The sequence below is a fragment of the Halichoerus grypus genome, chromosome 8 (assembly GCF_964656455.1).
Source record: "Halichoerus grypus chromosome 8, mHalGry1.hap1.1, whole genome shotgun sequence".
Lineage (NCBI taxonomy): Eukaryota > Metazoa > Chordata > Mammalia > Carnivora > Phocidae > Halichoerus > Halichoerus grypus.
In genome coordinates, this window is record NC_135719.1 from 38,108,505 (window position 1) to 38,122,039 (window position 13,535).

General features: G+C 36.9%; 1 protein-coding gene across 5 annotated transcripts in view; it reads left to right on the forward strand.

Moving 5' to 3' along the window:
* UBE2Q2 (ubiquitin conjugating enzyme E2 Q2) overlaps positions 1–13,535 on the forward strand; it is a 104,666-nt gene that overhangs the window by 43,886 nt on the left and 47,245 nt on the right. For 3 of the 5 annotated variants that reach the window (XR_004909397.2, XM_036067661.2, XM_036067659.2), the window contains 3 exons: positions 1,969–2,073; positions 7,999–8,055; positions 11,573–11,713. Coding sequence is in view for 4 of the 5 variants with exons in the window: in XM_036067661.2 (XP_035923554.1) it covers positions 1,969–2,073; positions 7,999–8,055; positions 11,573–11,713 (303 nt within the window). In the remaining variant the exon portion in view is untranslated. The remainder of the gene's footprint in view (positions 1–1,968; positions 2,074–7,998; positions 8,056–11,572; positions 11,714–13,535) is intronic. The other 2 variants (XM_036067660.2, XM_078079024.1) reach the window with 1 other exon arrangement.

Here is a 13,535-nt window from a genome sequence, read left to right on the forward strand (position 1 = left end):
AATTGGCTGGCTTCTATGCCAGGCTCTGTGATAAGTGGTGGGTACAAAAGTCAAGTCCTATCCCAGTCCTCTGGGAACTGATAATCTTAGGAGAACTTCCATCAGATTACTGTCTCCTATTTTTATCTCTTAATACCCTGCCTTGGTCTTCCCTGAGCTCTTGTTCCTTGGTCTGCCTCTTCTCATTCCATGCTTTCTCCGAGAAATCTCTTTTACTACTATTACTTAAATCATGGTCTGTATTCCAGGGATTTCTAAATCTTTATCTTTAGCTAAAATTTATCTCCTGAGTTTCAGACCCATATATCTATCTATATATCCTGTAGATCCAGGGAATCTCACTTGGATGTGCCATGGCTGTTCAAAATGATTATATCTAAATTTAAACTTCCCTACCTTGTGGCACTCCAGCACCCCCATTGAGTTCCCCTTAGTAATTCTCTTTGTGATTGTGAGTGGGACAAGATGAAATAATGAAGCTTGTCACCCATGGCTGAACCAGGAAACTAAAAGTTCTTTTTTATGCCTGTATTTCCTCATACCTCCCTTCTCCAAACTACCTAGTAAGTTTTTAATACTTGTCCATCTACGTTCTAAATATTTCTTAAATCTTTTCCCACCATCTTAGTTTCTTCCATCCTTCAAATGCTTTTTGGGGGGAGTTGAAATTCCTGAAAGATGTACAACCCTATTTTTCTTGTTGCTTGGTATTACTACCACATTGCTGCCTCTCCCACAGCACTCCCTTAGCTCTTCCTTTGCCAAGGGTTGGAGTGTCTGGGTCTGTGTCCAGGTCACCCTTTCTCATCTTCATTATGTTCTTGAAACAAAACAGAGCTTATTGGAGGGGTAAATCCACAGTGCCTTTTAAGCTTGACGGTTTTTGTTTGTTTGGTTTTTATCCTAATCTACTGCTCAGCTTTCCTAATTTCTGCTTGTTCCTTTGGCAACTTTGGAAAGTCTTATTCTTTCTTTGTTGACCCATTCTAATCCTGTTTCTGTTTTCTAGTCCTTCGTAAACCTGCTTTTTCATCTCTTTTCCTGGTCAGAGACATCCAGGAAACTGTTCCTGACCAGGTGAAGTAAGTTACTTGATTAGCTCCGGGTAAGGTCTACTAAATATTGAACATTGTTCTTAAACCATAATTCCTAAACGTATACATTGAAAAGTTTTTTTATTTCAACAATGAAAAACATGTTCATAAACATAACTTACCTTGCTTCTTTGCTTGAAGTAAATATGCTTACAAAACAATCTGGATGTAAAAATGGGAACTTAATGAGATACTCCTTGCAGTTTTCCTAGTGCATTTTTTTCCCTTTTTTTTTTTTTTTGACAGATGCTTAAGAACCTACTAAGTGCCAAGTGTTTTCACAGAAGGTTTCATTTAATCTTTACCATTATAAGAAGTTTTTAATTTCCTTGTTTTACAGATGGGGACCTCAAACTCAGGGAATTAGGTGCTGTATCCAAGGTCCTTTAGATTCCAAGAGTCTGTCTACTAGACCACATTTGCCTCTACTTTTAAATGAATATGACTGGAATGTATAATTTTATAACCCGTGTGTAACAACACTGCCTCTGGGTTGGTTGGTTGGTTTGTTTGTTTTTTTGTCTTGTCGCCTCATTAATGTAAGTGTATTCTTGTCTGAAGTCATAAGTTTCTAAGAAAAGGAGTTAGCAATTGAAAATTCGACAATATCTGGAGCTCTCCTTCCTCAGCCTTTTTGTTGTTGTCATTCTGCTAGGTATTAGTTATAGGGATTGTACTCAAGCCATAGTAACTTTCTTATACTAGCAGCCCCTAAAAATATTTCGTAAAGACTGTTATTTTATCTGTAGGCTGTAATTGAGCAGTAACAAACTTTTTTCATTTCCTACTGGATTGGTTACAGTAGTCATAGCATTATTCATGTCTTCTAAGGGCTCTTTAACATAATGCTTATTTACTGAAATGTGTTTTGTAGCTTCGTCAGCAATTGAAGTGGTTGATATGTGAACTCTGCAGATTATATAACCTTCCTAAGCACCTGGATGTTGAGATGCTAGATCAACCAATACCCACGGGTCAGGTAAAGTAAAAATTCTCTAGTGTTCAAGAGCTAAAATAAATTGTCTCAAGCAGAAGTAAAACTAGGATGATTTTTCTTCTTATTATGCAACTTATTTAGAAGGTGTTGGATTGTTTGTTTTATTTTAGATACTAAAAATAACCTGTTCACTCTTTGGAGCTGCTGGTATTTACTATGACAGGGAAACAACTGCCTCCCTCCCCACTACCACCTTTTTGTTGTTAACATTCCTGATTTCCATAACTGTTCCTTCAGTTGTTTGCCTTTGCTTATTCATTTACCTTCACCTGGAATGCCATCTCCTTTTAAGCCTATCTCTGCTTCTTAAGGCTTAACCCAAATGTTACTTCCTCTAGTGCCCAGAAGTGCCCACTAGTTCACCACCACCTCTAACTTTTCTAGATTTCCAGATTTACCTATTTAGGGCATAATTTACTGACTTTGTACTATAAATAAGGATTTAGCTCTTATACCACCTACCTTCCCACCCATCTCCCTTCCTAAAACCCCATTATATATAGTCATATGAATAATCACTGTTTATCATTAGGACTTTGTAGTGTAGAGTTTTCTATTGTGACATTTCTTGTAGAGCTCTTTGTTTTGCAATGTCCTCCTCATAATAATAATTCTTAGTTTAAAAAGTCATGTTCTGGGGCGCCTGGGTGGCTCAGTCAGTTAAGCGTCTGCCTTTGGCTCAGGTCACAGTCCCAGGGTCCTGGGTTCGAGCCCAGTATCAGGCACCCTGCTCAGCGGGGAGCCTGCTTCTCTCCCCCCACCCCCCGCTGCTCTTCCTGCTTGTGCTCTCTCACTCTCACTGTCAAATAAATAAATAAATAAAATCTTAAAAAAAAAAAAAAGTGATACTCTGGCCCTTTTCTGCGAGCTCTTGGCTCTTCTAGAGCCTTTGGTTCTTTTGCACCAGTCTTGGCAGGTTGTTCTCTGGGCTGGCTGTGCAGCTGTCATCTTGAAATTTTTGTCTCCTCTGCTAGTGTGGATCTATTGTTACTTGGTCTCATGTCATCTTTCTTGCTTACCCTTTCTCATTTTGCCTGAGTACATCTTCAAGTAAAATTCTAGCATGAAGGAGTAGTACATTTTTTGAGTTCTGACATCAAAAAATATATGACCAGACCACCATAGGGTTGAATCTTGGTTCTGCTTATTAGCTGTATGACCTTGTGATAATTACCCAACCACTGTGTGCATCAGTTTCTTTTTAAAACGGGGGAAATAGTAGTACCTATATTTTGCGGGGAGCTATGAAGATTAAATGAGTTAGTATATGTAAATAATTTAGACCAGTGCATGGTTTATAGTAAATGCCCAGTAAATGTTAACTGCTATTATATTTTACTTTGCATTTGGTTGATAGGTTGAATATATAATTCATTTATATATTCAACCTAATATATAAAAAATCATTTTTCCTCAGAATTTCAAAGACTGTTCTGCTATCTTCTAGCCAACGGTGTTGTTTAAGCCTGATGCCATTCTAAGTCTTACTCATCTATGTGTGACTTGGGAAACTTTTAAGAGATTGTCTTGGTGTTCTCAGATATCACAATGGTGTATTTTTAGTTGTGGTTTTTTGTTTTTGTTTTTTTCATTGTTGCTGGACACTCAGTATGGATGTGTCTTTTCAAATGTGGGTTCCTTTATCTTTCTCCTTGGGTAAGTGTTCTTGTATTTTTTTCTGTGATAACTTCCTCCTTTCCATTTTATTTGTTCACTTTTAGAATGCCTACTAATGGGATTTTAGACCTCTTTGCTTGAGTCTTTGTATCTTTTATATTATCTCCATATTCACTTTTTTAATTTCAAATTCTGAAAGTTTTTCCTTCAATTTTTAAAAATTTTATTTGGACAGCATAACTTTTTGGTTGCGTTTTATTTACTGCTGCTTAACCTCTTACCCCAAACTTAATTTATTCTGTTTATCACAATTGTGTGGGCTGATTAGGCTTAGCTGGACAGTTTTTTTCTGCTGACCTCACTGCACATTCAGATAGTGGCTGGGACTGGTGGTCATGACCTGAGCCGAAGGCAGACACTTAACGGACTGAGCCACCCAGGCGTCCCTAAAGTCTAGGACAGTTTAAATAAAAATTCAACTGGGTCCAATTTTGCCTCCCATGAGCTATCTGGAGATAGTTTTGGTTGTCACAACTGGCTGAGGGGAGTGCTATGGGTGTTTTATGGGTAGAGGGGATGTTACTAAATGTCCTACATGACAAAGAATTATCTAGCCCAAAATATCGGTACTTCCAAGGTTGAGAAACCATGGTTTAAATAAACATTTGAGCCTGATCTGTTTTTCTCTTTTTCTGTATATTAGTCTTCATTTTTTCCATTCCTTTAGTCATTTTTAGTAATTTTAGATTCTAAAAAAAATCACTTCATCTGTACTTTTGAATCTATGGTTATGAAGCTCTTTTCATTTCTAAAGTTGTTTTCTTTACCATGATTACTTGTTAGAAGCTTGTCTGTTTTATTATACTGGTCTTTTGAAAGAATCAGTCCTTTTATTTTTTTAAATCTAATTTTCTTTTTCATTTTTGTGTGTCTTAACTCTTTTTTTCTTTTGCCTTTCTAGTTTATTGGACCACTGTGATTTAAATTGCTTTAACAAACATGTAAAGGTACACATTTTCTTCTGCATGCTATTTCACTTCATGGTATAGGTTTTAAGATTTAGTATATTTATTTTCTAAATAGTTTGTATTTCCTAAGTGATTTCATTCCATCTTTTGTTCATATTACTTTGTTATATTTCACAAGAAGTTGTATAGGTGTAGAAAACATATAAACATTAGCGTAATAGTTACAGTAAATACCTGGGAACTACCACCCAGCCCCGACCCAAGTGAAGAAACAGACTATTGCTAGTACTACAAACCTTCTGCACGTTCCTTCCAGATGATCATTCCCTTCTATGCTAATCTTTTCCTTTTCCCTAGTTTTTATCATATATATCTGCATTTCTGAACAATATGATTTAGTATTGACTTTCTAAGCTTCATATTGAGTCATACTGTATGTGTGTTCTTTGTCTTTTGCTTAACATTGTGTGTTAAATTTATTCATATGTGTAGCTGTGGTTCTTTTTCATTGCTGTATTTATTCCATTCTTTGAACATACCATTACAGATTTATCCATTTGAGTTGATTGCAGTTCGCTATTAGGAACAGTGTGGGGCGCCTACTTGGCACTGTTGGTTAAGCGTCTGACTCTTGGTTTTGGCTCAGGTCGTGCTCTCAGGGTTGTGAAGTTGAGCCCCATGTCAGCCTCTGCACTCAGAGCAGAGTCAGCTCAAGATTCTCTCTCTCCCTCTCCCTCTGTTCCTCCCGGTTGTGCTTGCGCTCTCTCTCACTCCCTCTCTCAAAGAAATAAATCTGTCTCTAAAAAAAAAAAAAAGAGGAACAGTGTGCTACCATAATCATTCTTGTCCATATTTTGTGGGATACCTGTGTAAGCATTTTTCTGGGCACATACTTAGAAGTTGGATTACTGGAGCAATTTCTTCTTAAACCTAAGAGTTCTTTAGAAAAAGTTTTTAACATTCTCAGGTGGCCTTTGGGCTATTTTTAGTTTTTCACTATTTACAATATGGCCTGTAACTTCTCAGCTGAATTATCAACAATTGCTTAAACTTAACCATTGGTGTTACTATGTCTTTGCTTATTGCTGTATCTTATATTCCATAGTTGCTTCCTACTCTGAAAATAGATCCCTTACTAACGTTCTCTATTGTTATTTTTAGAAAGGATTTCTAGGAATGCATGGAGAGTGTTCCTTGAATACTCAGTGTCTGTTTTTATTATTCATTCAACCCCTATCCATCTGACTCTGTGCAAAGTACTCTATAGAGGTGCTGAGGATCCAGTGGCAAAGAAACAGATATGGTGCCTGTCCCAATGGAACTAGACATAGAATTCTAAGTTCATAATTGAGTCTCTTCTAGGTTCTTTACGCTTTTATCTTCCAGTATTTATTGTTACAGATGAAAAGCCTGATGTCTGGTTCTTTTCCTATATATTTGTTTTCTTTCTGGAAGTTGGTATGGTTTTTTCTTTAACTGTGAAGTATAGGGTTTTACTTTTCAGTATTCCTTTGGGGCATTCAGAGCCACTTAATGATATTCTGAAGTCTTTCTTTAGCTTGACAACTTTTGTCTCTTATTTCTTTCCCTCAGTCTTATGGGTAAATAGCGGATGAATATTAGTTCTGGGTATTCCTATCTCCCATTTCCCGTAACTCTTCTATTTCAGTACCCCTTCCTCTCCCCACCCCCTATCTCCCTTTTTCTCCATATTCTAAGGGAATGTCACAGTTTGGTCATCTTCTTAATCATAAATGTTTTGTTGATTCAAATCCATTGTGCTCTCTGGTCCTTCTACTAAGTGTTTTTTTTCCTTTATCTTTTTTTTTTTTGAAGAGGAAATCTTTTTTATTTCCCAGAACTGTCTTTTCCTTTGCATGGTTATCTTTTTTTATGTTTTGTGGATACAGTATCTTCTCAAGTACTGCTAAGGATTCCAAATAGATTTTTTTTGTTTTATTTTCTTCATTAATAATGCTTCAGGTCACTTGTTCTGTTTGTTTGACTTGGTGCCTTTTTTCCAGAGTGCCGGTTTTCTTCAAATGTCTGGTGATACTTGGTCATCTGCTCATTTATAGATGAGGTATACCATTGATCACATTGTCAGTGGTTGATGTGAGTGCCCTCAGTAATTGTCACTCTTCTCTGCCTGGTTTGTACACCTGTGCTCTGGCTATGGCTTATGAATGGAGAGGTACTAGCAGGCAGACTTTCCAGCTCCTGAGTTCAAGGAAGAGATAAGTGAGTTAGATTTTGCTGCTGTGTTGAGTTATATTTTTAAAAATGTCTTTTCTCTCTGGTTCTGACACCTATACTAAGAGGCCATCAAGTTAGGCCTCCTATGTAAGAAAGTGATCCTTGGGGCACCTGGATGGCTCAGTCGTTAAGCGTCTGCCTTCGGCTCAGGTCATGATCCCAGGGTCCTGGGATCGAGCCCCGCATCGGGCTCCCTGCTCCACGGGAAGCCTGCTTCTCCCTCTCCCACTCCCCCTGCTTGTGTTCCTTCTCTCGCTGTGTCTGTCTCTGTCAAATAAATAAAATCTTAAAAAAAAAAAATGATCCTTACCAGCTGTAGTTGGAACAAATACAGCAAGTATTTATAGAAGGAAAAAAAAAAATCATACTAACTTTATGCATTGTGTTGTGAACTCTGCTCTGGTTCAGAAAACTTGTCTTTTTGAACTCTGCCAAAACTAGGTATGAAGGCCCTTCCTAAAACCCCATCAGATTATTTGTGAATGAGTGGTAAATTGTAGAGAAGTATTCTGTGGTAAATGACATGTTGTAGAAAAGAAAAATGGCTCTTTAGTGAAATGGTGATCATTTTACAATTTTGTAGTTTTGTGAAACATCTACTCCTTTATGACACATTTTACCTTTTAAAATGTGAGGAATTTATGGAAAGATTTAGGCTTTTCAAAGTTAAAAAGGTAGATATTTTAAGGAACCTATGGTTTGGGATATTTGTTTTAAGTGAAAGAAGCCATTCATTGACCTTATATACATAGCCATAGGTATAAAATGTTTTCTTATTTTAAATTAGAATATTTTAAATTTTTTTCCAGTTTTGCTTTATATTGGACTAATTGCTATTGTTTATTCTCAAGGCATCTATCAAGTTGAATCGTTCAAAAAAAATTTTTTTTAAAGCTGATAAATATTGTCACATCAAACCTGGATTTAAAAGTAAATATTCAACTTTAATAAATTCTGTTAGTGGAACTATAGTGACAGATGACTGATAGTTTGTCCCTAAAGTCTTCTAATGTTCTCAGTATGTGCTTATTCTGTGTAGCCCTAGCAAATTGTTTTTGTTTTTCAGAATGGGACCACAGAAGAAGTGACTTCAGAAGAGGAGGAAGAGGAAGAGATGGCTGAAGTAGGTATTTTATGTAAGAATCACGTTTTATAAATACTGTATCTTCGTTTTTGAATATTTTTGAATCTCCTTTATAAACCAGTGTTAATGTGGGATAATGAAAACCCCATTGCATTTGAAATTGAATATAATTTCTAAAATCTGGCTTTAGTTTTAATTAATGATGTTTTTGAGCAAAATGTTTGATTTCCTAGAAAATCTCTTAACATTTAGCATTAAAATTATATTTACATTTAATAGTAATCAATACTTAACCCATATTTGGTTATTTTTAAGAAGAGGAACTACTAAGTTTCAAAAATTCTGAATTTAAATAAAAGGAGAATTTGAGAACGTTTCAGGGACTACTCACTAGAAGTAATGAAGCTATCTCATGTTGAAAAACCATCTAAGAATTTGGTAGGGCAGATTCTAAGACCTTGACCTTAGGCCAGTTTAGTTACCAGGCACTGATATAATTTTAGAGGTTTTCAGACTCTGAAGCTTTGTGTTTAAATTCTGTGTCTCTTCATTGACCATGTAAAAGGTATTTGAGTTCCACAGTCTTGATTTTAAAACCTTCTTACTGGTTTGGATCTTAGAATTAATTCAGGTTATTACCTTATTTCCTTGATGTGCAAAATCTTAAATCTTAAATACACTTCTTAGAATGCCTTAAAACTAAAGAAGTAGTTGTGGTTTGTTTGTGAGTCTGGGAGCAAAATAATTTTTTTTTTTAAGATTTTATTTATTTATTTTACAAAATGAGAGAGACCACAAGCAGTGGGGGAGGGGTACAGGGAGAGGGAGAAGCAGGCTCCCCACCAAGCAGGGAGCCCGATACAGGGCTCGATCCCACGACCCTGAAATCATGACTGGAGCCGAAGGCAGATGCCTAACTGACTAAGCCCCTCATTTGTCTCCGAGATAATTCTTAACACTGTCTAATTTGTATGATTTTTTTGGGATAGTTTGTTTTTCACATTTTCAAGCAGTGTAATTTAGGTAGAATAAACTGCAGGAAAATAGTAAACCTTTTCCATGGGTTCGGTGTCCGATGAAATAGAGATTCTACTCAGAGTTTATGTACTTCTCATTTTTTTCCTTTGCAAGATAATATAAAGAAGGGACAGCAACATTTAGGGAAATCTAGAAAGATAGGATCCTGGATTTCAGAGATGTCAGATTAAGATAGGAGAAAATATAATCTAGGTAACTAAAATAATGGTAAAAAAGGCACAGAGCAAGCTTTGGGCATGGTGTTTAGGTGCATTGGAGATTGACGTGTTGGAGTCATGGAAAGCAAGTTTGGCTAGAAAAGCAGATGGCTTAAAGTCTTGAATTAGAGACAAATATGTTTATATTTGGTGTGATTGTTGAGAAAAAGGCCTTGAGCAGAGAATAGTGTGCTGAGAATGTTGTTTTATAAAGATAATCTGCACAGAACAGAATTCATCATTAATACTCAAGTGGAGAAGATTTTTGGATAGGAATGTGGCTGAGTTTAAAGGTGGAGGAGGAAGAGGAGATCCAGACTAAGGACATTTCTGAAGAAAATAAGTGGGGGATAGAACATTGGGGCTGCAAGGTACAAATCAGGGGAGGGAGCTCCATGAAACATGGAGTCATGGACAGAGTCTCAATAAGAAAGGAATGTTAATAGGGGTTGAGGAGATGAGAGTCTAAAGAAAAAGACCATTGGGTCTGGATGGAAGTGGTTTTTAAACTGGTCTACAAATCACAGTGAATTAGTTTCCTTAAAAAAATGGAGATAGTAATTATCAGCTACTCCTTTAGAGATTTTGATGATTGAAGTAAAGAGAAGTTAAGATAATAGAAAAAGGTTAGGATTTTAAAAGTTCTGCATAGATTTGTTTAAACAGGAGTAGATGATATGGAAAAGGAGGAAGGAGAATGATGTAGTGATTAAAGATGTTAGCCAAGGGCTGCTATTCAAATTCATAGTCTAATTTTTTCCCTAATTATAAGAATCAGTAGGTGCTCACTACAGAAAACTTGGAAAAGAAAGAAAAGCACTAAATGTCTCTAGAGATTATTATTTCAGTATATGTCCTTCTAGCCTCTTTTTTTTTTTTTTTTAAGATTTTATTTATTTATTTGACAGAGAGAGAGAGAGCGAGAGCAGGAACACAAGCAGGGGAAGTGGGAGAGGGAGAAGCAGGCTTCCCGAGGAGCAGGGAGCCCGATGCGGGGCTCGATCCCAGACGCTGGGATCAAGACCTGAGCCGAAGGCAGACGCTTAACGACTGAGCCACCCAGGCGCCCTCTAGCCTCTTTTTTTTTCTGTCCTTATTTTAGCATGATTGAGATTCTGTATATTCAGTTTTGTATTCTTTGTTTTTCATTGCATTATTTTTTCCATTGAATACATTTTATTTAACCTAATATATTTAAATTATTGTCATTTCAACATGTGATGTAAAACAAAATTATGAGCCCTTCATATTTTTTCTCACTAAGTCTTCCAAATCGGGTGTGGACTGTACATTTACAGCACATCTGAGTTCAGACTAGCCACATTCCAAGTGCTCAGCAGCTGCAAGAAACAAGGGTCTGCCCTGCTGGACAGCACAGCTCTAACTAGTATAGGCCCTGTGGTCGCCCAGGGGTGCCCAGCCCACAGCTCAACCCAGGGTTGTGGTGGGGTCCCCCCGGTGGGTTCTCAGGTTTGGGTTTGGGGCTGCTGCACTGCCTCACCCCCAGGCAGCAGCCAGAAACAGCTGAGACCCAGTTGAGCACAGAACCTGGCACCCACAGTGGCCAACTTTGTTCACTCACTGTGCCACCATCCTCACCACACTTTTGTTTCATTATTGATACAGAAGAAACAATTATGCTATGTTGGCATTTTAATGGTCTTCTAATATTCCTTGGAACTGAGTTACCTGCTCTGGGTTTTTGTTTTGTTTTGTTTTTAATATTTATTTGAGACAGAGAGAGCCCGAGCAAGTGCAAGTGCGAGCGGGAGAGAGGGGCGGATGGGAGAGGGAGAGAATCTCAAGCAGACTCCACACTGAGCGGAGAGCCTGCCACTGGGCTCCATGACCTGAGTGGAGCTGAGATCAAGAGTCGGATGCTTAACCAACTGAGCCACCCAAGAGCCCCCTGCTCTGGTATTTTTGCACATGCAGTTTTATGAGGGGGTTTGTGGCTATAAAGTTTAAATAGGCATCTTTATCCCCAAGTCTGTGTTCACATTTTAAATTAGTTCCTTATAATAGATTTCTAGAAGTCAAGTTACTGGAACAAAGTATAAATAAGGTTCTTTATACCTAATGCTAAACTGTTTCAAAAGTTCCTCTTAATAGGAGACTTTTTTGGTAATAGTTATGACTTCACAAATCTATTAAATATGCTTTACTCAGTTTGTAGCTTTTAAACAAAATGTAAGATCTAAAAGGAGGGAACCTGAACTGAATGTGAAGGCTTTTTTCCCTTCCCCATTCTCTGTTCCCTGTCGAATCAAGAATAATTTAACTTTTGCATAAGTTTCAATAAGCTAATATTTTTTGTGTAGGATATAGAAGACTTGGATCACTATGAGATGAAGGAAGAAGAGCCTGTTAGTGGAAAAAAGTCAGAGGATGAAGGAATTGAAAAAGAAAACTTGGCAATACTAGAGAAAATTAGGAAGACTCAAAGGCAAGACCATCTCAATGTAAGTATGTGCCAATATCTAGAACCTGGACTTTTGGGATTGAGTAATTATAGGTAATAATATAAAACTGGGCAAGTCATTAAGAGATCAGTCTAGGCTGCTCTCCTCCACCCTTGCCTGTGTTGTGCATTCAGCCATTTGTTGCCCTAGTGGGTTGTTGTTGTTGTTGTTGTTGTTGAAGTGTCTCATCTGTTGGTAGCTTTCTACCACGCTCATCTGCTTTTTACGTGCTGGAATTAACCTGCTGTTCACCATATACACACCTCCTTTCCAGACTATATCGCTTACCCTTCTCCTATGAGATCTGTGTATTTAAATTTAGTGTCTTCTACAAAGTACAGTTTAAATTCTTCTCCGCCTCTAACCAAATCAAAAGTATTTTTTTCTTTTGACTTAACATCACTTTTATGTGAAGTTGCATGGGGCATGAAATGAACACTGAGTCTGGTAATAAACACAGGTATGTGGCTTCAGTTTCCTCAACACGAAAATATGGATAATATATACCTTTTGGATGATTGCTGAGAAGGATAAATGAGAATAATGCATATAAAATGCCCAAAGTAGGGGCATTTTTGTTTCAACACTTCCTTCTTATTTCCTACCTTGTATTAGAGCTCTTTATCAAACTCGTGACATCTGAGGACCTTTGTCTTGGGTATAGGTTCTCAAAAACCAGGAATGAATTATTATGTAGGGAGATGCCAGGTGTTGTAAGCAGATAGATTACTCTCTCCTTCAGTCCAGCTGTATTTAATTGGCAAATCTTTTTTAGAGAGCAAAGAAATTTAGCTCTGCCCTTATCTTGATTATTTAAAAAAAAGTTTGTAGCATTTAAATTAATGATTACTATACTTTCTATCTCTTGTGACTGCTTTCCGTTTGGATATTATAGTCAAAACGAATACAAATTATTGAATGTTTTCACGTGAGAGACACTAAGTACTTTAAATTTTACATACCTTCCCCTTCAACCTTTATAGCCACTTTATAAAATATTGTTCCTATTTGTAGGTGTGAAACTAGGGTTTAAACCAGTTAAGTAATGTACTCAAGGTCATAAAGCTAGGAAGTAATAGCTTTGTGAACATGATTGCCACCCATCCCCCAAAGTGTAGTGCAGCCATTAACATTTTGAATTTTACATGATCGGTTCTTTTTTTTAATTGAGGAATTCTAAATGTGAGAAATAGTTGGCATTCATATTCAGTCTTAGAATAAGACATTGGTGCATTTTCATTTTTAAAGAAATCCCAACATTGAAAAGAACTGAAACTAGTTGCATGCAGGTGAACATGTTATTTCTCAGTTTAATATGTAAAGTAGACCTTCAGTATAACATTCTTCCTTATAGTCTGACTAATGAAACTCTGTTTTAGTTGATAGTGTAAAATGGTAAGGGCCATCTAGTATTTTCAAAAATTGATGGTGATGCTACATACTTAAAAGAATAGCTAAAATTAAAAAAAAAAAAAAATTAAAGAATGGCCAAAATCAGGAACAGTAACAACACCAAATGCTGACGAGGATGTGAAGCAATAGGAATTCTCACTCCTTGCTCATGGGAGTACAAAATGGTACAGCCACTTTTGAAGACAGTCTGGCAGATTCTTAGAAAACTGAACATAATTTTTACCACGTATTCCAGCAGTTGCACTCTTTGGTATACCCAAATGAATTGAAGACTTATGTCCAGACACCTGCATACAGATGTTTATAGCAACTTTATTCATAATTGTGAAAACTTGGAAGGAACCAGGGTATCCCTTCAGTAGGTGAACAGATAAACTGTGGCATATCCCGACAATATGGAATATTATTC